Raw genomic sequence first — 26,220 nt, 5'->3', positions numbered from 1 at the left:
AAACTTTAATTATGGGTTATAGATGCGTATAAATTTGTTTGTGTATTGTACTTTGTGAACTTGATGCAGAATTGTGTGAAGTATTTGCGCGTGGAAGCCAGATTGTCTCTAATGATAGGCACATTTTGCTTAATGTGCATGATGATTGATGTCACATAAGGACTCTGGTCACCCACATGCTCAACGCTCTGCCACGGCATCTGAGAGAGAGACAGAGAGAGAGTTAGTTTTAGTATCAGAGGCTACACACAAAGAATGTTTAAATATTGTTTATCAGTAGGATTGTGACTGTACCTTTAAATGCATTACGCATTAAAACAAAGGCATTTTTAATATGGACATTTTCAAGTTTCTGAAAGATGTTTGGTGGCAAAGAATAACTTGCAAAAACATTAGACAACCTTGTGTTTTGGCATCTTCTTGCATAAACTCTTAAGGGTAAAATATCATACACACTGTATGCCAGGATTCCACGGTCCTTAAAATCCATCAAAGTTTGAGGTAAAAAAATTTTAAAAAATCAAGGCAATCAAGGTATATGAGCTGTGTGTGTGTGTGTGTGTGTATGTGTGTGTGTGTGTTTGCGGGCGTGTGTCCAACCTTGCTCATAGCAGTGAGGGCAGGGTCACAGGCAGCATCAAGATCTTGGACAAGTAGCTGGATACTGTTTGAAATCACACTGAGAAAACACGAAAATAACTGACACAATACAAATGTACTCTGCACATGAGAGAACGTAGCCTTTTTTCATAAGAAAAGCATTGCTGGTATGTAGCCTTCACTTACGTGCTGAACGTATCCATCTCACCAGTCAAATTAATTCTCTCCACCAGGACTTTATCCACCTTTTCCTTAAGTTTCTCTTCCAACTGGATCATATAAAACAAGAAACACAAATTAAATACATTAAAAGTTACGTTACTTTGAGCGCATACCCCAAAATGCATTTTAGCCTACTTTTTAAACTGCTGGCTAAAAAAAATCTTTGTGTTGCAAAAAAACTAAAAAAAAAAAAAAAAAAAAAAAAACAGTATGGATGAAACCTCTCAGGATGTACTGTAATCATAACGGCCACTGTGAGTTCCTTAAAACACTGATGAAACACTGGTCAAACATTCTGCAACTACTACAGGCATCTCTTATCTTCCTGGTATATACTGTCACTGCAGCTCAATTAAAGACTTGAACTCATAGATACTTATGGCCTGTGCATCTGTGTGATTGTTTGTAGGTGCGTGCCTGTTGTGTGGTAGCCAGGCAGTACTCTGCCGTGCTAAGGATGCTACAGATCAGGCAGAGCTCATCCATGGTGAACTTAGCAGCTTCTGAGCCTTCTTTCTCCTTTAACAAACTGCTGATGGTAAGGCCCCCACTGTTACTGCTGGATCTAGATAGAAAGATAGACATAACAAGAGAGATGGGAAAACAGCAGCAGAAGAGAGGCAAAAGAGGGGTTAACACAAAGAGGGGAAATGATTCATGCTCAATTAAGTAGTTTCTGCCCATATATTTTATATGTAAATGAATATGTATAAAAAGTTTGACTTAGCTCAGGCTAAGTTTTAGACCAATTTACTGCTTTAAACAATTGAATGAGGAATCTGAACTCTTATCTTGGTCATTTCTGATGTTCATCAGTTTTCATCAGTCATTTTTTTTGCTGAAGAATACACAGCCCATGTGGATCATGCCTTCCTAAGCATTTTCTCATCCAGACTTGTAAAGCCTTCTGCTCTTGTGTTTTTCTCACTGCACTGCATTGTTAACAATATATTGGGCAAACATCTGTGTGGTTACTCTTATGAGCGTAATACAACCCGATTTCAAAATTAGTTAGGATTTTAAAACTTCTGTAGTCTGTATCCTGCCTTTACTAATAGAAAATTAGCATTTTGTGTTTCCCAACTGATCATTACTGAAAAAGAAATATTGAGTCCTTTAGCAACTAAGATTAAGCTGTTGTATATTTTCAGTACATTTATTACATCATCAATCAATTTTTTGAAGTGGCTGCTGGTGACTTTATTTACATTTAGATCATAGATTACTGTATGCCGTGAGGTTACAGGGTGAATTAGAGGCATCAGGGGTTTAGAAAAATCCCAAGATGTGAAGCATGTAAACATGTTTTAGTAGAATTGCAAAATGGATAGTATGAACCTGTATGAAAATGAGTACGATACAGGACCTTGAAGAAAAACTCTTTGTGGAACCACAGGTTAAGTAAAGCACAGTAAGCTTAGTAACACAGACAGAACAGGCATAACTACAAGCAGACGCAAGTGTTGGGATGCTGCTCCAACGAGACTTCCAACGTCAACCCAGTCATTAATAAAGGTCATAACTGAGACGTGGGTAAAACCCCAACATAGCTCAAGCTCATTCGAAGGCCCCCTTCCAAAACTCGCAAAACCAACTGACAGCACACCACAGTCGACTACCATGTTTGCATGTGTCTGCATGTGTCTAGTGTACTCACTTACACAGTCTCTGAGAGCATCTTGATATCATGTTTGTATACAACTCAGAATATGGTTTACATTACTCAGAGGACGCAAGTGTGTAATTAGCATGCATGCATATCTGAGACAGGAACAGAGTATGCCTGTGTGTGTGTGTGTGTGTGTGTGTGTGTGTGCGTGTGTGCGTGTGCGTGTGTGTGTGTGTGTGTGTGTGTGCATGTAGAAACAACCAGAAATGAGTTCTAATGTGGCCAATGAGCCAGAGATATTTTTGCTGGTAGCATAATAGGTTTTGCCACAACATAACCAACTCCAGATCGATCACAGCATGCCGTCCCAATCCATCAAACAAGAGAAGGACTGAAGACTAAAACCAAACTCCTGAACAGCCCCATCGCCATACCAAAAGAATGAACAAATATGGGCGTGACATGCTTGTTTGTGAAAAGTTAATCCCAAATAAATCTGTGTTTGTGATGTTGCCCAGAAAATGTAATGACTCTCATGGATGGAAACGGTTTAAATACTAGTGAGTGAATACGAGTGAGTGTTTTTGTCAGCAGGACGGTGTATGTGGGATTAGCTCAAAATAAACTACAGAGCCTGTTTGCTGTTAATAAAAGGAACATGTCACCCAGTGCAACGATGTGGTTGAATGATGTGTTTTTAATAGTGTTTGGAAGGTAATGGAGGTCTACGGCGCAGTGGAAAACACAGACAATACTTGTTAGTGTGATCAATTGTTGGCAGCATTATTGGCTTTTGCCTTTAAATGGTAATTCCTTAAAATAATAAGAAAAAATTGAATGTCGCCAGACATATAATATTGTTATGAAATGACTTTTTTTTTGAGCAAGAGAGACTTTGGGGTTGTCCCTGTCATTTTAAATCAGTAAGGCTGTCTTAAGCCTCTTTCACAAATGCACTGCAAACCTGAAATTAACTAGACATTGCCCAAGGGAGCTATATGTCAGAATGCAAAGGTCCAAATCAACGGCATCAGACATTCAAGAGACTTTATCCTGCCAGTTCCCTGGTACAAAATCCGTGTAATGTCCAATTGAGCCCATGTATGAACAGAGCATGTAATTGTCTGGACAATTCACAGCGAGTACGTGAGCGTGTTGATGATGTTTCTATCATGACGCTCATGCAAACCGAAAGAAAACAAACATCAGAGGGTGAAGAAGTAGGATTACTTACACAAATACAGCAATGAAAATGCTCAACTAAGGAGATAATGAGATCCGGGAACTTCTGTCGGTAAGGGCCAAAACAGAAATTGGCAGAAAAAGTAAAGGAATGGCAAGAGACCCTGTTGTTTATGACCAAATAACGCACCGGCTACATGACCACTGTGTAATCTGCGTCACGTCCTATCACCTGCAACCCAGAGGCCAATCTACACCTAGACCAAACGGAGTATTCCCAAGAAGTAAAAATGCTTTTGACACAGACAGTCTGCTGTTGTATGCTACATCAGTGAAAGGGAAATTCAACACAATGTCCGATCTGGATTCTCCACACATTGTCCTAAATTCATACAAGAAAATGGCTTTAGAGCCAGCATTTACTGGCCATTAGTGAATATAAGCCACTTCATATTGGCTACAGCAATGTTGATGCCAACATGGAAGAGTCTAAATTGAAGCTGACTGATTTAAGATTGTCAGTAAAAAGTACTGTTAGCTGACTCAACACCTTGTAACGATATCATGCTATTGCTTACCTGTTATACCTACATTCAGTCTCTCTTTGTTAAACTACTATGAACCAAATTTTACTCACAGAAAACCACAGATGCCATTGGCTCAATGTTAAGAGTATTACTTTTTTTATATGAGAAAGGACAATTCTAATTTGTGATTTTTTTTAAATGACCAAACGTAAAGCAGTCTTACTTAGGCAGGTTGCCAGAGAGGATCTTCCAAGCATACTCTCTCAGGAATTTCTGGAAGATGGTCGTGAGGGCAATCATTGGTTCGCCAGTACTCAGTTGGGAGCACTGCACCATGCACTTCTTGTAATAGACAAAGAGGTCAGCACAGCTGGGCAACACCGCTCCACCCTCCTCAGTGCCCGCCTTGGGTGGGCCTTGTGCTCGGAAGTCAGCCACAAACCGGTCAATCAGTTCGCCCAGGTTCCTGCAGATGCCCAAAAGTGTGCAGCCACACAGGTTCACACACACACACACACACATGCAGACACGGGTGGTTGGATTAATGACACATGAAAGGAATTAAATGAACTAAATAAGACATAAACATTAAATACAAATGCTTGGGTCTTAAATCCAATAAATAAATAAAAGGATGAAATAACAGGCTGAACGAAAGCCACATGGATAAATAAGAGAAAATATTACAAGCATATCAGAATCCTCAGCACTACAGTCAACAGGTCCACAGTCAGTTGGTGTGGCCCAATCTTACTGAATCTTGGAACCGAAGCCAAAGACAAAACAAGCAGGCCACTGTTCTCTCCTGCTATGTCCCACTGGGGACGGGCTGATCTGGCTGTTGCCTGTTTAAAGGCCTTTGGATTTAGCTGAAATGAGGTTGTAGCTGCAGAATAGGTCAATCTCGTTCCCTTGGACAGACAAACAGCATTTAACGGTCCAGAGAGCCAAGAGCCAGGGGCTGCATGCAAACACAGCAGTCCCAGAACTGTGTTCAGTTTCAGGAGCAATTACCATGACTGGGGGAAGGGAGCGGACTGATGGAGGAGAAGTAAAGGTTGGTGGTAGAAGAAGAAAGAAGGGGAGGCAGGACAAAAACAGAAAGAGTAAGGAAAGGAAAAATAACAATGTAAAACACAATGGATTGAGATGAAGAAAGTAAAGATATCACAAAAAATACATGCAATGAAAGAGACTGGAGAAGGAGTACGAAAAAGAAAAAAATAAAGAGGTGGGAATGAAAGCAGGCAGATCTGCTGTGGCAGCACTTATTCAACCTCCCTCTCTGTTTCTCCCAGCGTCTGTGGTTGTGTAGCTAATGGGAAACATTTCTGCCACAGCAGAGACAGAGGCATGTACAGGAACAAGAGATGGAAAGACAGAAGAGGCAACAAAGTAGTATGGGAGGTGGGGGATCTGATTGATGAGTGGGCAGTGGAAAAAGGATGCATGTGCCAGCTTTAAACACAACCTGCTCCTGATCCTGTGTCTGCGTACCACGACCCACTTTAGTCTTGTCTGCTTGTGTCAGAGTGTGTGTTTTGCTCACTTGTCTTGGGATTCTATGTAGACATATAGATGAGGTTCAAAGCACTTGGAGACAATGCCATGGAAAGGGTTGTCCGGAGCTTTTGGCTTCCTGGGCTGAAAGAATGTAGGAAAATGAGGAATTAGTGAAATAACAGGTTTTGGTTGCAGCTCCTCTGAGTACCAATCAGTGAGCTTATGTTTTGCCTCCAGCTTAATGTCAGAACACTGAACACAGTTTTCAAAGATAAGGCAGTGTAACATGTTGGAGATGGTAATTTACTTCCAAAAAATAAAATTCACACAGGGCTATTCAACCAGCTCTCCCAAACTACAACTGATGCAGTCCAATACACAAATCTTGCAATAAAATCGTTCTTTCACAGAGGTTCTAACTATTTTTTTCAGGTGTCTATTCGACTTTATGACTATTTTGGAGGCTGCAATTTGTGGTGCTGTTTAGCTTGATTTAGAAGAAAAAGTACACTTTAAACTGCTTCTAGTGATGATGTTTACAGTGATCAAGCACTCATATGGACCAAAAAGCTTTGGAAAGAATAACTGGAATACAAGTGCTGTGTTTGTTTAAATAATGTGCTTATACACAGCACTGAACATGCTTAAGCCATGTTAAGTTTTTATGCACCATATTTCTGGAGAAAACTCCCAGAAGCCTACAGGTCTGCTGCAACTGTCAGTTATCTTAAATCAAGGCTGACGACCTTTCTGTTTGTTGTTGCCTTAAAGTAAATAAAAAAATATATTCATTTCTTTCACTGCAGTTTAGCTTTTCTTCTTGTATTTTATCCCATCTATATTTTAGCTCATTTTTATTTTCTCTTCTCTAACTTTTTAATTACGTTTTAATTGTATTTAAATGTCCTTTTATATTTTGTTTCTTTTCCTTATTATGTAAAGCCCTTTGACTTGCCTTTTTGCAGAAATGTGCTGTATAAACAAACTTGCCTTGCTTATAGTAATCAAGTAGTCTGCTTACAGTGCTATTTTTGGGGTTTTTCGTGAATGAACAATAATGGATAAACTATTTAAAACTAAATAATTCTATTTTTCTTTTACTTTACTGCCATGATCATTTGCCTCGCAGTGACCTGTCACCTGTTACCTGAGGCAGGTGTTGTGTGCACATTGAAATCAAGACAGGAAAAAGTCTCCTTGAAGCTTATAGCTCCTAGTCATTAGTTCTAGTGATGGAGACAGAAAATGAATGCAGACAGGAGAAGCACCAGGTGAGCCTCCCTCGTCATGTGGATTGACAATGCCCGGTCATGTATTGCCCCTGTAATGAAACAGCTGCACTGCGTTTCGAAACACTTAATAAAATTCATTAAACACCACAGCTGTCATTTTCATTATTTTATATTCATGTAATAAATATACAAATATCAACTAGATGGTAATCTGAATGAGAAGTAAAGAAAAAATTCTGTAGTAATAATCGTCTGTTTATATTGATCAATTTGACCAAGACAGGTGTGATCACTAAAAGCGGTTTCCACTGTATTTCCAATAACATTGTAGGGCTGTTATATCAGAGTGGAATAGTTTTACCATGGTGTATATAACATCCTTCAGCTATGACAACAAGTCTATCAGATACGATTCTTGTATTCAAACTACTGCTGCATACACATGGGGGATTATAACTACACAGCTGCTCCACCTGCATCAGAGGAGACAACATCTGTCTGACATTTCATGTTGCAGAACAGGTCATTTGGGGTCATTCCAGGTCAACTCACCTTTGCCAGATCATCGTCCTTCTCTGTGCCCATATCCTCACCTGCCTCATCCTCCAGGAAAGGGTTAGTGGGATCTAGAGGGCTCTCTGGCCTTTTCTGCTGTATAAACACGAATAAAACTTAAGTATTTTTCTCTTGCTCAGCTGTTCCAGAATCATTAGGAGTCTGAATGCCATTAAGGTATATCATGCAAAGTAACTGCTTCTTCATCACTTTTCTGAGTGTTTATGTAGACCATTTCATAAGAGACTTTAGTAAAAACTGCACCTCCAATTATGAAATTCCACTCAACCAAATCCCTGATCGAATTACAGAACCCAAACAGGCATGGGTGTAAACTGAGCTGAGGACAAAAGGGCCTCTGGCTCTGACAAGCCTAAATATTATCAGTTCCGAACAAGCTTGGCCTAGTTGTGCCCCCAACAAAATAATAATCATAATCTGTCCATTCTCTGTGTTTCAATTCCATCTTCACATGCCAACATGACCTGGATTAAAGGGTTACTTCAGGCTGTGACACCAGGAAGGCTATGTGTGTGTGTGTGTGTTTAAAAATGTAACAAAATATGATCGTAATTATAGTACAAGCAAAAGATGAAAACAGGATAGCCAGAGGCCATTGATAAGGCTGGATTTTCAAAACTAAAGACCCTAGATAGAACCAGACATTTACCAGGGGGGCTGGACAAGACTGGATTTTCAAAATTAGAGCCCAAGCTTGAATCATTTAAAGAAGCTGGAGTTAAGAGTCAAGAGACCCAATTGTTTTGTTTGTGTGTGCTTTTCTTACTCCGGGTGTGTCAGTCAAGGTGCATCCTGTAAAGCGTTTGGCCAGAAGACCCTCGAAGTTTGTTGTCCTCTGAATAGCAAACAGAAGCAGCTTGACCTCAATCTCCTTAGCCCGTGTTCGCATTACTTTGGCAAGCTCCACCCTTTCAGACGCACATGAAAAAAATGGACATAGCATCAGTTAGAGTATATTACCTCTAATTTCTATGCTTAAACATCCCCAAATGTTTCCGATGATCCTTCTTTGTAAATAATTATGTAACTGTCCTTTTAGCAAAAACATGTCTTGTCAGGCTTTTTCTAAATGCAACTTGTGCACTTTTTTCCAGATATTTTTTTATTATCAGCGGCAGCCGGGAGTGCCTTCTTTTTCTTCCCTCATGTGGCTGAGAGGAAAAGAATGAGAAATGCGGACACTAGGTCACTGCTCATGTAGGCCACCTACGTCAACTGCACTGAAAGCCAAATTACAGACGTACTTCAGGCACGCCATACCAGTGTGGTTCATTTCATGATGAAGAAATGTCCCACAACCAATTCTGCCTTTTTTAATTTAATTACATTCAGTTTCTTTTCTTTTCTTGGGGACATAGACACAGTATAAAATATTCATTGCATGGGCCAAAGCCACAAATCAAAAAGTCACAATGCATGATCACTGGTAATGCTTGTTCGAGGATGGGTTTTTATATTGTATGTTGTAGTGTGTTTACCTGGTGATGTGGCAGAACTCCACAGCAATACGCTCTGTCATGCACCACTCCTCAGGAAACATGCGTCCGTACTTCTCCTCATAGTCCACCAGCTGCCGTTTGATCCAGGCGTAGCGGCGGTCTATCTTGTCTAGCCATGCAACCTGAGCAAGAGGGGATGATTCTTTTTCATTTATACCTATGTATCATCTTTTCAAATCAAGTATCCACTATAATTAGATGTGATTTCAAACATCATGGATTTGAAATTCTTACTCACATCTTGGTTTTCCTGGAATAAGACCAAGTACTCTGAGAGGTGCTGCCTGATGAACTTTTTGATGATCTCCTGTTTGATGCGTGGATCCAGCACATTGGCCACTAGGCAGGCATCTCTCAGCACGTTACTGGGACCACCTGGTCTCTGGATGGATTGTGAAGTAAAATTTGACATAAAGATGTGTACTGGTGAGAACAAAACAAGAACATAGTTCAAGTAGGGATAATTGCAGAAAATCCTATAACATATTTACCTTGGAGCCTTGAGAGGGGAAGGCTTCTTCAAAATCTGCCAGGATTTGAGTCCCCAACTCACTCTGTGCTGCCTTTACCCTAGATAGAACAAAAAAAGGCACTAAATTATTAATTGTTTTCTCAATCAGTCAACTGTCATATTGTAAATTTCAGGCTGGAATATCCCCCCCCCTAGCCACTCTGGCAAAAGACAAGTTGTTTAATTATTGTCCAAGAACCACAGGGAAGCATGTTATTTAGAAGTTACTAGCTGGCAAACCTCAAGACCAGTGATGTTTTTAAAGTGTCACAGCACACACGACACAATATCTCTTCTGTAAAATATTCCCAAAACTCCAAAACTAGCAGAGAAACGTTTGCATTATGAGGTCTGTTAAAGGGGGAACACTACTTAAATGAAGGACTCCAATATGCTATTTCCAGGGTGTAGGAAATTTCAATAAATATTCGTGAATAAGAGCTACTCTCTCAAAGCCAGTTTGGAGCTAGTCCATAGACAATGAATGGGAGACTGTTTTTGTGGACCCACAGAATGTTTGTTTTCTTTCTTTTTTTATACAGAAATGCTTGCAAGAGCTTTATTTTATTGTAATGTTCTCAGTCCTGCAACAGAAAATGTACTCATATACTCAGAGTATTCCCCTGGCTGCTCTAAGTGTCATCTATCTTTCCCAATTCATTGTCTATGGAGCAGTTCTAAACTTCACACTCTATGATATAACAAATTTGAGTTTCAGCACTTTGGTTCTTCTTCATAAAAGCTGTTCACATTAACTAATTTTTTAGAACCGTCTTAAATTTAGTAAATTGATGTAGTTCCCCTTTAAGACAATTCAAGTGTGTCCAGTCCTCGGAGGGCCTGTCTCTGGCTGAATGCATTCAGGCCGGGTTAACTGAGGACAGCACCAAAACCCATGACAATTGTCCAGAATAAACAGGAGCTAGTGGAGAGAGGGTATCACAGATGGGTGCCAAATGAACTGGTAGCTTTCTTCTTAAGCTCCTGCTGTTGGCTTAATATCGCATTGCCCACCTCTGTATGGTCAGCTACTGAATATGAGACTCTAATCACACACACTGCTCTACAGCTCCTGTTTCGGCTGTGTCTTACAAGCTGATGCCACTGAGACAAAGCTGTCAGCAGCAGGTCAGACTGTGTCCAGTCTTTCTCTGCATTTTGTCCAATCACATATACCTTTCAACCGGTCCGTAACAGTCACAGTGTAGTTGAAACATTGAGAAAAGCATTAAGCGATGACAATAAAAAGACCTATTAAAACATAATCAAAGTTTATCCTGTTCAAAGGTGACAGCTGCACTGAATCCACTAAGTAACTGTTCACACTTCTGTCAGGACAAAGAGCCAATTACTTTCACTGAACTACAGACATAAAGGCAGGAATACAGAAATGTCAAAAAGAGACCCTGGTATGTATTTAGCCTGTAGCCCTGTATAATTTTTACATTTGTTTAAAACTGAACTTTATGTCTTTTTTTAAGAGGTAAAAAATATATGTAGTTTTTACTACTAAAATGTGCAGTTAGCTTTATAATTATTTGCTTTATTAACTGTTTTCAGCATACTTAATTATATTGTTATAAAATGCATTGTCTAAATAAACAAAAACACGCTTCAAATAAATTATTCACAATATGATTCATTTGATGTTTTCACAATTATGGTATTATCACGTAAATATAAATCAATACAATTATTTAACATTTATGCTTGTTTCATTTAAAATATATTTTCTAAATTTTGTAAGTGACAAATACTTCACCTTACTCCTGATCACTAACTTTTTTTTTTTTATGAAATTGTTTACATTGTTTACACCGATTTAACCGATTTTCGCTGGTTTTGTTTGAATTCAGAATTCAAAAGATTTATTGTCTTGCTATTTTTAAAGGGGCTGTGTGTAACTTTGAAGAAACATAGCTGATTATTGAGTCTCATTCCCAGGTCAATAAATACTGACAGTTTGAGTTGGTGTTTTAGTTTGACTACCAACCCAAACCGTTGGTATTTGACAACTTGGGAATGAGAATCAACAATCATCTATCTCTCTCCTGAGTTACCTATAGTGCCTTTAACTCCACAAAAATGGTCTGACTTTATAGGTTAGAATGAGAAGTGAAAATCTTGCCTTGCTGCTCTAAACATCCCGTAGCTATTTTTTCCTCCTTGGCTCTAATTCTGCCAACTCCCAATCTGATCCTTCATCCTGCCTCTACATACACGGTCCCCTGTTTGTCTTCTGCTATCTGGAGTATCTTTGTGGCTGATGTTAGTCTGCCAATGTTTTTTTCACAGAAAGGTCTTTCAATTGCTTACTGTCCATATACTTTCTATTAACAGTTTGCGTCCAGCTGTCTTCCTTGTCTTCTTGTCTCCCCCTTCCCTGTGTCTCTCCTATCATCTGTTTCTCCGACAGTCACTTCTTCCACGCAGCTGTTATTTGGCATGAACATGGTCTGCCACACCTCAGTCAAAACAGAACAGAAGGTCATCCTTTTTGTTTTGTGGGGATCAGCACTACTTTGAACTCGAACATCAACTTGGCAATAAATGTGTCCCAAATTGATTCAAATGTTCATGGAAAATTATGGTAAAAATGGAAATGTAATGAGTCAGGACTGTGGGAAACAAAAGCATAACAATGTACTTTGTTCTGTGTGTGTTTGTGTGTGTAAATCTCTGTGAGAGTGCTTGTGTTGCCTGTGTGTTAAAACAAAATACTACATTCAGATATTAGCATGACTCTTTTCAGAGCAAACAAACATTCCTACATGTACCATGAATTAAAAATGACACTATAAGACTGATATAAATATTGCAAGCATGAACAACAATCTGAAATGCATAATGCATAAATACATTTTCCACACAAGTGGAAGCACATACATGGAGACACAAACACACTCTCAGAAAATGAAGCCCCTTATCTCTCACAATGGAAGAAATTCTGGCATAATCGGACCCTATTCAGCTTGTTTCCTTCCTGTGTGTTCCTGTATGTGTGTGTATGTGTGTGAATATCTGCATAAACAGGATGTGATACGCAAAATCTCTCAGCCAAAACTGTAACCACTTTTAAACAGTTCAGCTGATGAGCTGTGGAACATTTCAGACGTAAGCAGAGATCAAGCTATGAACTGGCTACTAGATATGAACTGTTACAGTTATGCTGCTCACCCAACAGCCCAAGCGATCCTGAGCAAGACACCAAACCACTCAGTATTCAAGAGTTGCAGCAATACAGCAGTAAAGAAATAACCTCATACATTACTTGTGTGTGTTAGTGTGTGCATATTATTTACCTTTCTGAAAGTTGTCTTATCTGGGGAATACCCATGTACTTGTGGAAATGCTCAAGCACATTGACCACTCCCTGCAATAGGTTGGCAACCTCACCATACTGCCTTTTTCTGGTCATGGCTCTGGAACACAACACATTCTGCTGTTAGTTATTTCTATTATTATATAACGAAAATATCTATCTCAATGCTACACTTGTCACACAATTACACCATGCACCTCTGTAAACATGTTTATCCATATTGAGCATCAATGTAGCTGTATATCTCTCAAAGGTGTAAATTTATTTCTAACATGCTATTTGGGAGAAAGCAACCCACTCTTCTTAAAAGTGCATCCTGTGTGAACTCTCTGACTGCTCAACATGGGCACCAAAAGCAAGTGGAAAATTGGCGCTTTGCGGCCGTTCTGCATTCTGTGTAAAACCAGCACAGTATGTTTTTGTATGTATCTCAACCTGGGTGAAATTCTATGGGATTTTCTATGGGATATGGGAAGTTTTTGATTTTGTCAGTATTACCGAAAACAGATTGGACTGCAATAAATGTATTATTAGGTTGATAGTTTGTAAATCATGTAAGGTTTGACACAAGACCTGCCATGTACCGGCAACATCGGATCCTTTTTTCAAAAAAGTGTGCATATTACAACTACTGAACCACAGAACAATCCTAAATGTTTAATATTGGTTAAATAAGCTTTAGGGTAAATTGTCTGCATCTTTTGGTCTGGTCTGTTGAATGTAACTGTACCCACTCTAAAGAGTCGACACCCCCTGCCAACATATGCAGGTGGTTGAGGGTAGTGATTGATGTAGTTAGATGGCGCTTGGCATGATCCAGCTGCTTAATGTCCCTGGTAATCTCCTTGACCTGTGCAGGAAGAGGAACAAGTCAGAGAGGTTGGTCATATAGCATGGATGACAGGAAGAAGTAAAAGTACAGATATGGGAAAGGAAGAAGTTGAACAAATCTAAGTGGTTCACTGGATGGGTCAAAAGGACAAAGACAAACAGAGCAAGATGAACAACACACCCACTGGTTAGAGGAGTAATTGTTTCTACATGCCTCATGAGGGAGGGTCTGCTTGCCAATCTCCCCCCTCATCATTTCTCCACACACCCAGCCTACTGGCCTTCCTCTAACAAACACACTTGTAACAGACAGACACATGGAAGGTGCATTACCTCGACTTTAAATAACTCTCTGCACTGTCCTCTATTGTAACAGGAGGATACAGGGTGTATCTACCCTATTCTAGGGTCATGCCCCAGATAAGCTACAACAAACCACTTTTGTATTTGTGCATACCATTTGTTCAGACTTCTCTGCCTTGTCCTTGATGTCTTTGATTTTGCCAAAGAGCTGCTGGATGGCTATCTGGGCCTCTTCCAAAGCCTGCCCAAAACAGACAGAGAAATATGAAACACACAGAGAGAACACATTTTAGACTGCTGTGTAAAAACAACTGACAATATCAGTGTGTGGCTGTTTTCCTGGCAGTGGGCAAAACTTCAAATGTGTGTGACAAAAGTGGTCTCAACGGACTCAGATTTTGGTTCAAGGAATGCCAACATCCATCTGAGACATCACTAATCCTGTCAGAATAACACCTGAAGCAGAAACAAGAGGTAAAAAACGGAAACCAGACAGAACTGTTTGACCATAACCTTAGAAGGAACAAGGGGATGAGAAACTTCTTACTTAGTTTATTCATGAAGTGAAAATGAAAACTCACATACTGAGTGTGACTGAGTGGACAGCTACAGAGTTTTCAACCTGTTGGCCAGTAAATCAGTAGAACAATGGCAAGTCAAGCAGTACAGACATGAGAAGATTAAAAAAGTCTTTTGCTGTTTGGTGCTTCCACGTGAGATGCAATACGGTTTAGGGTTGCAACTAGGGTTGGAAAAAAACTTTTTTGTCCAGCTACCATTGTGGCTCACAAATTCCAAAATCTATCAACCGCACAATTGATTACCTTTGGGGGGTTTTTGGCTCGTGAGCGATGCAAATCTAGTAGCCACTTGCAAATTTTACAGGCATTTGGCTGGTGGTTGGTGCTAATTTCCAACACTGGCTGCAACTTACAAGTAATTTCATTGTAATTTAATCTGTTGACTAAATTCTCAATTAATCAATTAGTTGTTTGGTCTACAAAAAGTCAGACAATGATGAAAAATATCAACCAGTGTTTCCCAAGACTATGTGTTTCTCCTCAAATGCCTTGTTTTGTCGATAACTGAAAAATATCCAATTTACTGTCATAGTGGAGTAAAGAAACCAGAAAAAAATTGCATTTAAGGAGCTGGAATTTAAGAACTTTGACTTTTCTTTCTTCAAAATTCCACAAAACCATTTCAGATTATCAAATGAGTTCACAATTAACTGATTAATCTTTGAAGTTCTAATACAGCTGTTTCTGAAATTCATACATTCCTCTTCCATTTTCATCCCTTACAAATACACTTTCTCACCATTTTATAAAACACTAGGCTTGCAGATTGTACTTCACTGCACCGTGCGCTAAATGCAAATGAGTCAACCTAACAAATGCAAATTCAACTGCCTTTTGGTGTCTGTTTTAAACAGCAAAGATTAAACAAAAGGGACATCTGGATGTTATTTGATCCATAAATTCATTGGCAGAGAACATGGACAACTTGCCAGCAGCTAATGGTAAAATTGATATATTTCTTATTCTGCTTTTAATCAAAATGTATCATCCCATACATAAAAAAAAAATCAACTTCCCTTTTAATGCCCCTAGAAAAAAGTATACTACACTATTAATACTTGTGTGTTCTTGTTGCAAGAAGCAGGGCGCTGTGTGGAATAACTGTGCCTCAGTTGTGGTATGCCAGTCTAGGTCAAATTTCAAGGGACATTTTCTTATCCACCCTCACCACTGGCTTTGGTCCATGCAAAAAAATATCCAGCTCAGCCTGTTCCCAGCTCTGGAAAACAGACTAATTGGCCATCTAATTGGCAAGCTATCTAGATATCTGACATTGATAGGGCTTAGTTTGACACATGAGCCATAAGGCTAATCTCTGCATAAAGGCTGTCACTATAAATGCTAAAGAGATTATTAGCAGTCTGAACAGCCTATAAAGCCAGACCGGATTAGATAACATTAGACAGTTACAAATGTAAGATAGTTAACGTGCTATTCTAATATTTCCCCATCATCTGACATGGCAGCTGCTCTTTGATGGTCCTAAACGGAAAGTGTGCTGCGACATCTGATGCCAAGGTAATTGGCTTCACTTGGCCCAATGCTGTGACACTACATTGACTCTCCTTAGATTCACACAGACACATGCACACAAGGAATGCTAACAGCCGGCACCAGCTGTGCAAGGAATTTATCACTTTTACAAGCACCTCTAACAAACTAAGAGCAAACTCACAAAAACTTTGCACATGCAAACATACACAAACATAAACACAGCTTGCACTGACAGCAGAGGATTCATTTCCTTCCTAAGTGTAGCCAAAAGTCCCAGAAATAATTGTGATAAACGATATTATCGTCATTTTAAAGGAATACATCGATGGCAAAATAAGGATTTTTACATCAATTACTCAACCCCCTCTTACATTGAATTCGTTAAGAAAAGTGTTTTTTCTCGCATGCCCCCAGGGTGAATGGAAAACCCAAAAAAGGCAAACATTCTTCATGAATAGAAGTAAATGGGGTCCATCCCAATATATCCCAAAAAATATCTTTAAAAAAAAGAAATGACAAAAACCATGCCTAGGCGCAGTTTTTTTTCTGTTAATTTGGCTTAGGTATTGTGAAAAAATCATCATCATATTGGCTATGTAAACAAACATGCACGTAAACACAAGAGCAATATTTAACAATATGTGGACACAAAATTGATAAGTTGATAACATAATTATTGTGACAGACTTCATGAACCCTGCAAGGGAAGTTTCAATCTGAAACTTTATCGACTGTGTGATATGATTTTAAGTTAAAACAGTTTGCTGACGCCAGACTGAGGAGAACTCTTCCTCAATAACAGCGAGAAAAAAGCCAACAGGCTTTCATGCATCCTTCTGTCTCAAACATCCACTTGGTTGCTGGGTGATTGGATAAATGAATTGGAAAACTGCATGCAGGTTATGTGATTACTCTTTGATCTGAGAGTGAGGAGGAAGGGAGTGCCACTGAATCTTTAAAGAGGTTCCCTGGAGGACTTCTTGAGCAAACAAAGTGCATGCAGAAGAGGCCAAAACCTTCAAGGCTACAAATCAGCTGAGTCTATCTGGCTGGCTTCCTAGCGCTCATTTCCTGTATTTAGCCTTGAGGAAAGCAGAGAGAGAACACTGCCCAGCAGGCGCCTCCATGCCCGAGATGTTATCTGCTCTCACACAAAAACACACATGCAAACATGCACACCAGTGTATCCCTAACATGCAATAAGCAGCACTGGTGCCAGGGCACACATATAGAGTTTAAAAAAGGAGCTTCAACAGATTTTGGATGCACTTCATGCACCCTCTGACAGACATCAGTGTAGCTTTCTAAAGCAGAGGGAATATTAAATGGTACTTTAAAGTTTAGGGCCAAATACAATAAATCTGATCAACCAAACAGGATTATTTTAACAGTTGGATCATTGCCTGCTTCATGTAAATATTTTAGGGAGACAGCTAAGAGAGAGAAGTGATTCACTTAAAAGAGAAAATAATAGCTGGTGAAATGCTTTGCACAGAATCAGTCCAAATGTTGGTCACAGTTAAACCTGACAGTAAATAATATCAAAACACAACTTTCTCATGAAATTTATAAATAGCAATATGCTACTTTGCTCTGCTGCACATCTCATCGATTGTCTCATTTTACTTTCCAAAAGCAATACAACATTTTGGCACATTTGGTTATTGCAGATGATGTTATAGTCAGATTTAATAGGCTATACTTAAAAAGTCACTTAACATGAGGCGCAGACCAAGTCTGTAGAAAGCGACCTAGATTCTTCTTTCTTTTTTTTAAATAGAGACACAGAAAAAAGAAAGTTAAAACTCTATAAATTAGGAGACAAAAGAAAGAGAAAGCTAAAAGCGTATAGGACAAGCTCTGAGAAGATGAAAGCTAAAACAAGCTGTGAACAGCCTTTTCTGAGTTAACGTTAAATATTTACATTAATGCCGTTTCTATAGGAAGACCACCTGACCTTTATTTTCTAATGCAGCCGATTCTATACCAAAGTACACCTCTGTATACCACACACACAGAAAGAAAAACACGTATGCCAAACTGCAGACCATGCAAGCTGCAATTAAGTACAGCATTAGTGTGTGTTTTGTGCATGTGTGTTTTTAATAAAACAACCAAAAAAAAAACAGAATAAATGCAAAACAACCCTTCATTAGTGCTATGATATTGAGCTGACTGTGGAGCAGGTGTGCATGCAGTACTGACATCACCCTCACAACAGGCAGTCGGGAACATCTACAGCATCGTGTGTGGTAGGAAACTCTCAGCTGGCAAATAACAACCAAAAAACAGACATTTTTTGTGTTTGTGCGATAGGTTGTGTAAGTTTTCCAATACCATTGGCAGCGTGGGAGATGGCTTCTGGGGCGCCAGCCCCACATGTTTTCTCCAAAGTCCTAATTTTTTAGGTTTTTCAATCAGGATATTCATAGCGACTAATTTCCCTTAAACTTAGACTAGTCTACTTTTCTAGATGTAAGAAAGTATTTAGAAAGCAGTCAAAATTGAGCACAATTATATCTATAGTTGTGTCAATTAAAACTATAGTTAGTGTATAGTTAAAGTGTAAATTAAAAGAGCCATTTGAAATCATTAATCACATTTGTTAATCCGTTAATTGTGTTTTCGACTCCGATACACGTGTAGCAATTTGCATTGAGCATTACAATTACAGTACATTATCCTACAAAACCTGACGACAACTCACTAAATAAAAGTTAAAAAATTAAATTTATTGAGAAACAATGTTATTTATGAAAATAAATGGTTAGGAATCTTGCCCAATGATAACAATGGCATTTTCACTGGGTGAACGCAATTGAATAAAGTTGTACAAATTTCAATAATACGTTTAACCGACTATCTTGGTGCCGACTAACGAAGGCAGGACGACGGCTAATTGTGCACATCCCTTTTTTTTGTCATTTTGTGTCAATTTTTGTGTCATTTCTCGTCTGTCTTTCTTTCTGCACAATAAATGCAGCAGAAGTTTTATTACTTTTGTATTAGTAATGCTGTTCACGCCAATTCTCACCCTACCTATCTTATGCAACTTAAAAAAAGAAACATTGGACAATATTGCTTCTTTTCAGGTGTCCGGATTGAAAATAAGTAATTCTTAACATTTGTTGTGTTATAGTTTCAGCATTAAGAAGACAATGGGAGAATGATTAGATACAAAATAGGATAGGCTCTATAGGAGGTGAGTTTCTTCCAGGGCAACTATCATGTAATTCCCAAATGATGTACAGATTTTTGAGGAATTCTGTTATCTCAGATGGCTTGAAAAATAGTGCATCTGGCTCAGGTCAGGAGATTTCAACTATCTGCCCTCGTCCTCAACACTTCTCATTCAGAAAATGAGATCAAACATAACATGATGTTTCAACCACATGAACTCATGCTGGTTAATGACACAGTTCATGTCATGATAATTGAGTCTGTACCTCTGCTACCAGATACTATGTATAACAGTCAATCATACTGTCACTAATTTGGCTTGTGGTGCGATGTGTGTTGCATCTGTCTTAATGGGTTGCAATACACATCAGTGTTTTTTTCCTTTCACAAATTAAATAAATATAAAGATGTTTCATCGCAAACTAGCACAGCTATCGACAGACTAGAAATATGTTCTATCAGAGAGCAGGGTCAGACCACGAAGAGAATCACATTTCCACACTCAGTGCTGCGGCCTGTAACTGTCTGACTCCCTACAGGAAAAAAACACCAGAGAAATCATTCCCCAGACGTCCTCCACTTTCTCTCTCCTCCCATTTTACTCTCTCCATCCTTCTCCATAAATGTTACCATCTTGGGTTTCGACCTGGGGATTTCATTTAGCTCACAGGGAGAGTTCAATCGACAGCAGAAATGACTAAATTGCTGATGTTGTTGGTTTTATTCTACGGCTGTCTTTATGTTTCAAACGCCATCTTGAAATGAACACCTCTCCATCTTTCCGTCTGCAGAAAGGATTTTCCCTCTGGAAATGTTGGAATGGCACAGTGGGGTTGGAAAAACAAACTAAAATTATTGTGTGTGACTGTATAATGTTATTGGTCTGGAGGGGATTTAGAGCGTTTCCGCTACCAAACGGTAGCTGACTGGGGAAAGACAGGGCCACCAGGCCAGACACCCTGACGACAACACACACCTAATCATGTCAACTGTTCAGAACACACACAGCTCACCCATCAGGTGTCATGTTCCCTTTAAGCCACAACTCTTTGACAGAGCGAGAACCTGGACTAAATCAGCAGGGTCTGCTCTTTTCCATTAAGCTACCACAAGAAAAGGCAAAGACTTAAGAGCTTGGGTTTAAAAGAAACCTTAGTATTTACATACGGGAATCTATTTCCCAGACGTGTTTTCTGTAAAGAGGAGTTTGAGCAGTGGGAATAGCTCTGAGTCATCTTGTCCTTTTCCATGGAAGTAATGTGGAGAGAGGAAAGAGCAGGCGAGGGGGAAGAACATGTTTTTCTGGGTTGGGAGAAACTACTGCCACTTTTCTAACTTAAGGATGCTGTTTTAAACACCACAAGTGATAAAAAGTTGTGGTGGTGTGTTTGTACAATATGCAAAAGTGGCTGTTGTTCTCTCCCATATCCCCCATTAGGGCATGTAAGGTCAAAATGCTGCGTTTCTACGATGATGAGTGAGGAAAATGCTCAATACTTGATGTTCCTTCTATTTAGGACCAACATACATACCAATCAGCCTTTGCAAACAACTGAGGCTCTTCCACCTTCACCATAACACAAATATATCTTTCAAAAAATCTGACAACTAATGAAAAATATAACTAAAATAAAAGAAATGTGATTTTCTTCTCCAGTCATATTGCCAGATGGGGGATCAAATTGATGGCAGAAAAACAAATGCAAAGTAGATCAAGCTTGTCTAATCACGGTAGTATGTCCTTATACAGTGTTCCCATACATTTTTATGGACACAATTTCAAAACTTTCCATGACTTTTCAAGGACACATTTTTCTTGTCAAACTTGCCTGCAATTTTTTTTTTGGGGGGAGGGGGGGGTTTACGTAACAGATTTAAACTCTTTTCAGACATATTTTCAGCTAGCTGGCATATATGAAGAGAGAGATATAATGCAGGGAGAAAATGAAAAACGCACATGATGTAAATAAAACGTCACACATGGCCGCATGTTAGAGCTTCGTCACGTCGACAGCTACAAAAAATGAATTTGCCGTTATGTTACATAGAAGGTTATCCACAGAAGGGTATTGTAACAATCATTGGGCACAATGAAATTCCATGACTTTTTAAAAAAACTCTCAATGATTTCTATATTGTCCTGGCCTAAAAATGTGATTGAGAAATTCTATGACTTTTCCAGGTCTTTCATGACTGTGAGAATCCTGCATATATGACATGCAGCTCATCTTACCTGTCTGCCATCCTGGCCCACATTGGTCTGGCCTCTGACTACCGTCCTGATGTTGTCATCCAGGCGCCTAACAGTTGTGATACAAAGTGACACTTTGTCAGGTTGACGGTAAAAAGAAACACAAAATAAGAAATGTGTTTTCAAGTCAATGACATGAACTCACCGGATCTTCAGACGAATCTTGTTTACCACATCATCGATATTTGCCAAAGACTGAGGGGAAATAGAAAAACAGGAAATCAGGGACACATGAAGTAACTGCCGTGCTACCTTGAATATGACAAGAAAATGTCGTTTTTCTTGTGTCCCTCCACAGAAATCGGCAACAAACAAACTGAATTTTTGATTGACTGGCCATCACTTTTCACATCATCAAAATTATATCAAAGGTAGGTCTATAGTGACCCCTCATGGAAATAGAGTGTACACCTAGACATGTATATACATGAAGCATACTGTACAATCTTTCAAAATAAAGTGCAACACAGTAATTTAGGATTCACAATATTAAATGAATGATCAAATACCCAAATCATATACATCCACAAAAAATACGCATGCACTTGCAATGCGAAGTACATGCACTCATAGACGCATGCATATAAGTATATACTTTTTTCATGTTTTACCTTGATTTATCTTAATAATCTAATCAGGGTTAGGGACTGAAAATTAACTTCCGCTCGAATCTACATACATTATATGTGTTACATTCATCTTCCATTGGTTATAGTGGTTATTTGCAATGTTCCTCTTAAATGAAACAAAATTAATTTTCCTCCATCCGCAGATAATGAACCCCAGTCTATATAACTTTTTTGGTTTATAAAGTATTTGAGCCAAAGATCAACAAGCCTTTTGCATGTAAGATGTTGTAGCCTAACCCTGTCACAGTAGGAAAAACACAGGTGTAAATAATAAAATTATTGATGGCTGATAGGGATAGCTAAGAAAGAAAAAAATGATTTTGTTCTTGAAATCCTTTAAGTTGTGATTAAGATCTTGTTTTTCAATTCAACATGTCTACAGATAAAAAGGCCTGTTTTTTCTATATGAACTGTAAATAATACTTAGATAACTACAATCCACTTGTGTTTTATAGATAGCTCTAGGCTGGCCCATACAACAATAGATCTCAGTATGCACTATGCATATCAGTGTGAGTGCAGTCTGTGTTACAATACCTGCTCGGTGGGGAACAGTGTGTGTTGATGTACTCCACAGCATTAAAGTCTGCTCTGTCCAGCGGGTCTTGGCTGGGGAAAACCTTGCACACACACACAACAAAACACGTTAAGTTAGAAAGTCAATGCTCACAGCTTTACCCTGGATGTTTAATAATGCACTGAGGTGGTTTCAACATGCAAACTTGTGACGATACTCAGTGGTTTTACATGTTTGTAGCTAATCATTACTGACAACCTACACAAATGTTTGCTATTGCAAATGAATAGTATCATAACATTCACGACGACTAAAGAGTAAAAGACAGCTTCGTAGACTAACGTCACACACTATTTACAATTACTGAAACACTCTGACAAACTTTTCTCGGAGTTAAACACTGTTAATAAAGCGCAAAAATCAATGTTTCGTAGCCAGGTTAGCTCTCGTAACACAGCAGTGTCGCATCCAGTTAGCTAACCGGCTAACAGCTGGTTTGTTAGCAAGACCCGCGACAATATTTAAAAAGTCGCAACAGCAACGACGTCAAACTCCTACCTGTTCAATAGCTAGTTGCACCTCTGGGTTAGATGCAAAATAGCCTCCAAATCCTCAGCAAATTCAAATTCTTCTTCCTCCATCGTTGTCAAAACAAAACCTCTCCGGCATACCACTTCCTGGTGAGGGATTCTGGGATAGCCGATGACGTTGAACAAATGGTGCTTTCATGGCTGTCGGAAATAAGACACTTTGAATATCAGTACCGCATTACTTATTTTATTCAGCCTCTGCTCATTTTTGGTATATTCCATCTCTATAAATGGAAATGGTCTGACTCAAAACACAGCTATAATCGGTTTTATCGTTGAACTTTTATTTTCTCTTTGTACTTTTTCTGTGTACCGTGGGTATAGAGACAAACGTGTTTTCGATTCCTGTAGGTCTAACACACATCGCAGAACTGACAATAAAGTTGACTTTGAATAAGCCAACAAAGTAGTAGGCTAACTATCTACGTAGGCCTATGATGAATAATTTGTTTACGATGTGACAATGAGATGTAGAAAGTCAACAAGTGATGGGTACGCTATTATTAATAATTATAGCCTACTGATACAATATGTATATGTATGTAGTATGTTGTTGCCTGACATTCAAAGTGCACACAAGAAAACAGCTGTTAACTGTGTGTAACGTTTTACATGTTTAACCAGATTAATATGTCAGTAGGATTTAGAAGTTTTAAAGTCTGCCACAACAGCAAAGATTGGTGTTTTGAAAATAAATGAACAAAAAAGTGGCCAATAGATGTAATTACAACAAAAATAACTTGTCAGAGTAGTCAAATTTTATCCATCCACATATAGGGATCAAAAGAAACTGTATACAGGGTAGGGACAATTTGTTCACATAACAAAAACAACAACATAATCAACAATATAACTACTACTACTACTAATAATAATAATAATACTATAATAATACATTTATTTGGTATTGCACCTCTCACAGAAATAATTTCAAAAAGTGATTCACAAAAGAGGACAATAAAAACATGCCATAAAAACGTAGGCTATACAACTATAAAAACAAAAGCTACAATTTAAATGAATGACATTTAAATTAAGTTAATTTATTTGATTATTCTGATTTTTTTTTCTTATTAAATGATAATTTAAAAAAAGAAACATGCTTCGGCTTCATTACACTTTTATTTTTTCAGCTTAACTGAAAGGCTAACATAAGGCTTGTATCTCTTTTTTTGTCATCGGTGGATGATGCCTTCCCTCTGGCCTCACAGGATCATGATCTCCAGTGTGCACAAAAGCAGTCAGCAGTAAGAACTCATTAGTCGCATGTGGAGACATAAGAATGCCTCACACAAAAACGTCACTTCTCCTGACTGCATTATGTGTGTTCAAACGTTTGTAATAACTACAGGTAAATTACATCCAATATAGACAGACAAAGTGCGTGTCTTTATTCCAGATCCATCTATTAAAATCCTAAGTGAACTGAGGTGATGAAAATCCCTTCTCAGAATATTTCAATTACATTTTAAACAGCCTTACACCCTCTCCCCACATCGTCTGCCCACAAATCTCCTCATTGCTCTGCTCTGATTTTAACACATCACGGGGTGTCCTGACCTGTTACATGACTCCATTAATGATGTGTCCTGCTGTGACAATTTTACATACTAAAATTGTCTCTTCCACACCCACTGTGTCCACGAAAACTGTGTCAAGAAATCAGCCTCCTACCACAGAAACATATTGCTGTCATCTGTGCTCACATTGCCATTTAAGGAGCAGCAGTGCCCCCTGCTGTTACAAGAAGCAACACACAAGCGCACATGTTCCCATAAGCTTTCACACTGCTCTGTTTTATTCCAAAGAGAGACATGTAAACCCATACGAGAGCTTTTAGTACAGCTATTTAAAGGACTAGAAAGAAGAAAAGAAGAAGGAAGGGAAAAGAAGGAGGAGGAAAGCTGCAATGTGGTGAAAAAAACAGAAAATGATAGAAAACTGAAGAGACTAGAGGACATAGTATCAAAGAACAAGATAGGGTTGAAAGGAAAAAAATGGTCAGAAAAGAGAGAAGAAGACAGAAATTGCCGTATCAGGTTTAACGGATATTATTTATAGGGATGAAAATCAATAGGGTGGAAAGAAGGAGAAAAAGGAGACGCAGGAAAAGACATGAGGTGATCAGGTGTAACAGGTTCTCATCATACCCAATGAGCAAAGACAGAATTGATGAAGCATGGAGTGGATTACATTTATGACTCCTTGGAAACAGTTTCAAAGGCTTTTAAAAAATTGCTATAATTCTTTAGCAAGTAAGTGTTGTCTGACTTTTTTTAAAGGATGTAGGGAAGCACTGAAAGGGAAAGGAGGATGAAGTTGGATCAAGTTAAAGGTGACAGAAAAACAACAACAAAAACAGGGTAGACAGATTGGAGGGTGGGCTGTTGTGCATTGTGTAAGTGTGCGACAGCTGCAACACAAGCTGTGTGGCTCTGTGTGTATGTGTGTACATAATAACTGTAGGGATACTGCAATACAATTTATATAAACTTCATGAAAATAAGAGGTAATACTGAGTAAAGTCAGGTTTAGATGATACCATGAGCCTAATAGGATTTGTGCAGACATCTGCAGAGGTTATGATGGAAACAAATTTGTTAGATATGATTGAAAAGCATAACTGAAACTTTTCACATGTAGACACCTTATTCACCTAGCATATCCAGCTGTAATGATATAAAATTGTCCCAAATACAACCAACTAAAAATACTCCATTAGAAGCAACAGTATCAAAGTAGTTGTAGTAGTAGTTAAACATTCTGGAAAACACACGCTCATTAGCAAGGCAGCATTGGTGGAGTGACACGTATGAAAGGATGGGTTTGGGAGGTGAAAAACATTTCATTTCTAGCCTTTTGGTGAGTTTTTAATGCACCAACTTATGGTGTAAATGTCTTTAATTTTGATAAAAAAATAACAGAACACTTCTACTGTTATGTTATTATTAGCGAGGAGACAAATGTTTTACATTTTGAGGAGGACATGTCCTCTGTGTCCCCCCCACACTCACCCAAATTCCGCACCTATGCTCAATTGCTCTTTTGCCAAGAGTGAGAA

General features: G+C 38.7%; 1 protein-coding gene across 1 annotated transcript in view; it reads right to left on the bottom strand.

The window, feature by feature from the left end:
* vps53 (VPS53 subunit of GARP complex) overlaps nt 1-23,210 on the bottom strand; it is a 31,096-nt gene extending 7,886 nt beyond the window's left edge. Inside the window, 20 exon segments of the mRNA XM_042486659.1 lie at nt 52-200; nt 601-679; nt 787-869; nt 1,240-1,387; nt 4,364-4,606; nt 5,690-5,784; nt 7,428-7,526; nt 8,218-8,359; nt 8,930-9,072; nt 9,189-9,332; nt 9,442-9,520; nt 12,764-12,883; nt 13,518-13,633; nt 14,072-14,158; nt 21,406-21,472; nt 21,569-21,618; nt 22,590-22,610; nt 22,613-22,672; nt 23,128-23,156; nt 23,159-23,210. Of these exon segments, the coding sequence (XP_042342593.1) occupies nt 52-200; nt 601-679; nt 787-869; nt 1,240-1,387; nt 4,364-4,606; nt 5,690-5,784; nt 7,428-7,526; nt 8,218-8,359; nt 8,930-9,072; nt 9,189-9,332; nt 9,442-9,520; nt 12,764-12,883; nt 13,518-13,633; nt 14,072-14,158; nt 21,406-21,472; nt 21,569-21,618; nt 22,590-22,610; nt 22,613-22,672; nt 23,128-23,156; nt 23,159-23,210 (2,006 nt within the window).
* Between the last annotated feature and the right edge of the window lie 3,010 nt (nt 23,211-26,220).

Source organism: Plectropomus leopardus, chromosome 5, assembly GCF_008729295.1.
Source record: "Plectropomus leopardus isolate mb chromosome 5, YSFRI_Pleo_2.0, whole genome shotgun sequence".
NCBI classification, from domain to species: Eukaryota; Metazoa; Chordata; class Actinopteri; order Perciformes; family Serranidae; genus Plectropomus; species Plectropomus leopardus.
The sequence above is the reverse complement of the archived record's forward strand: the minus strand, read 5'-3'. Positions and strand labels throughout refer to the sequence as shown.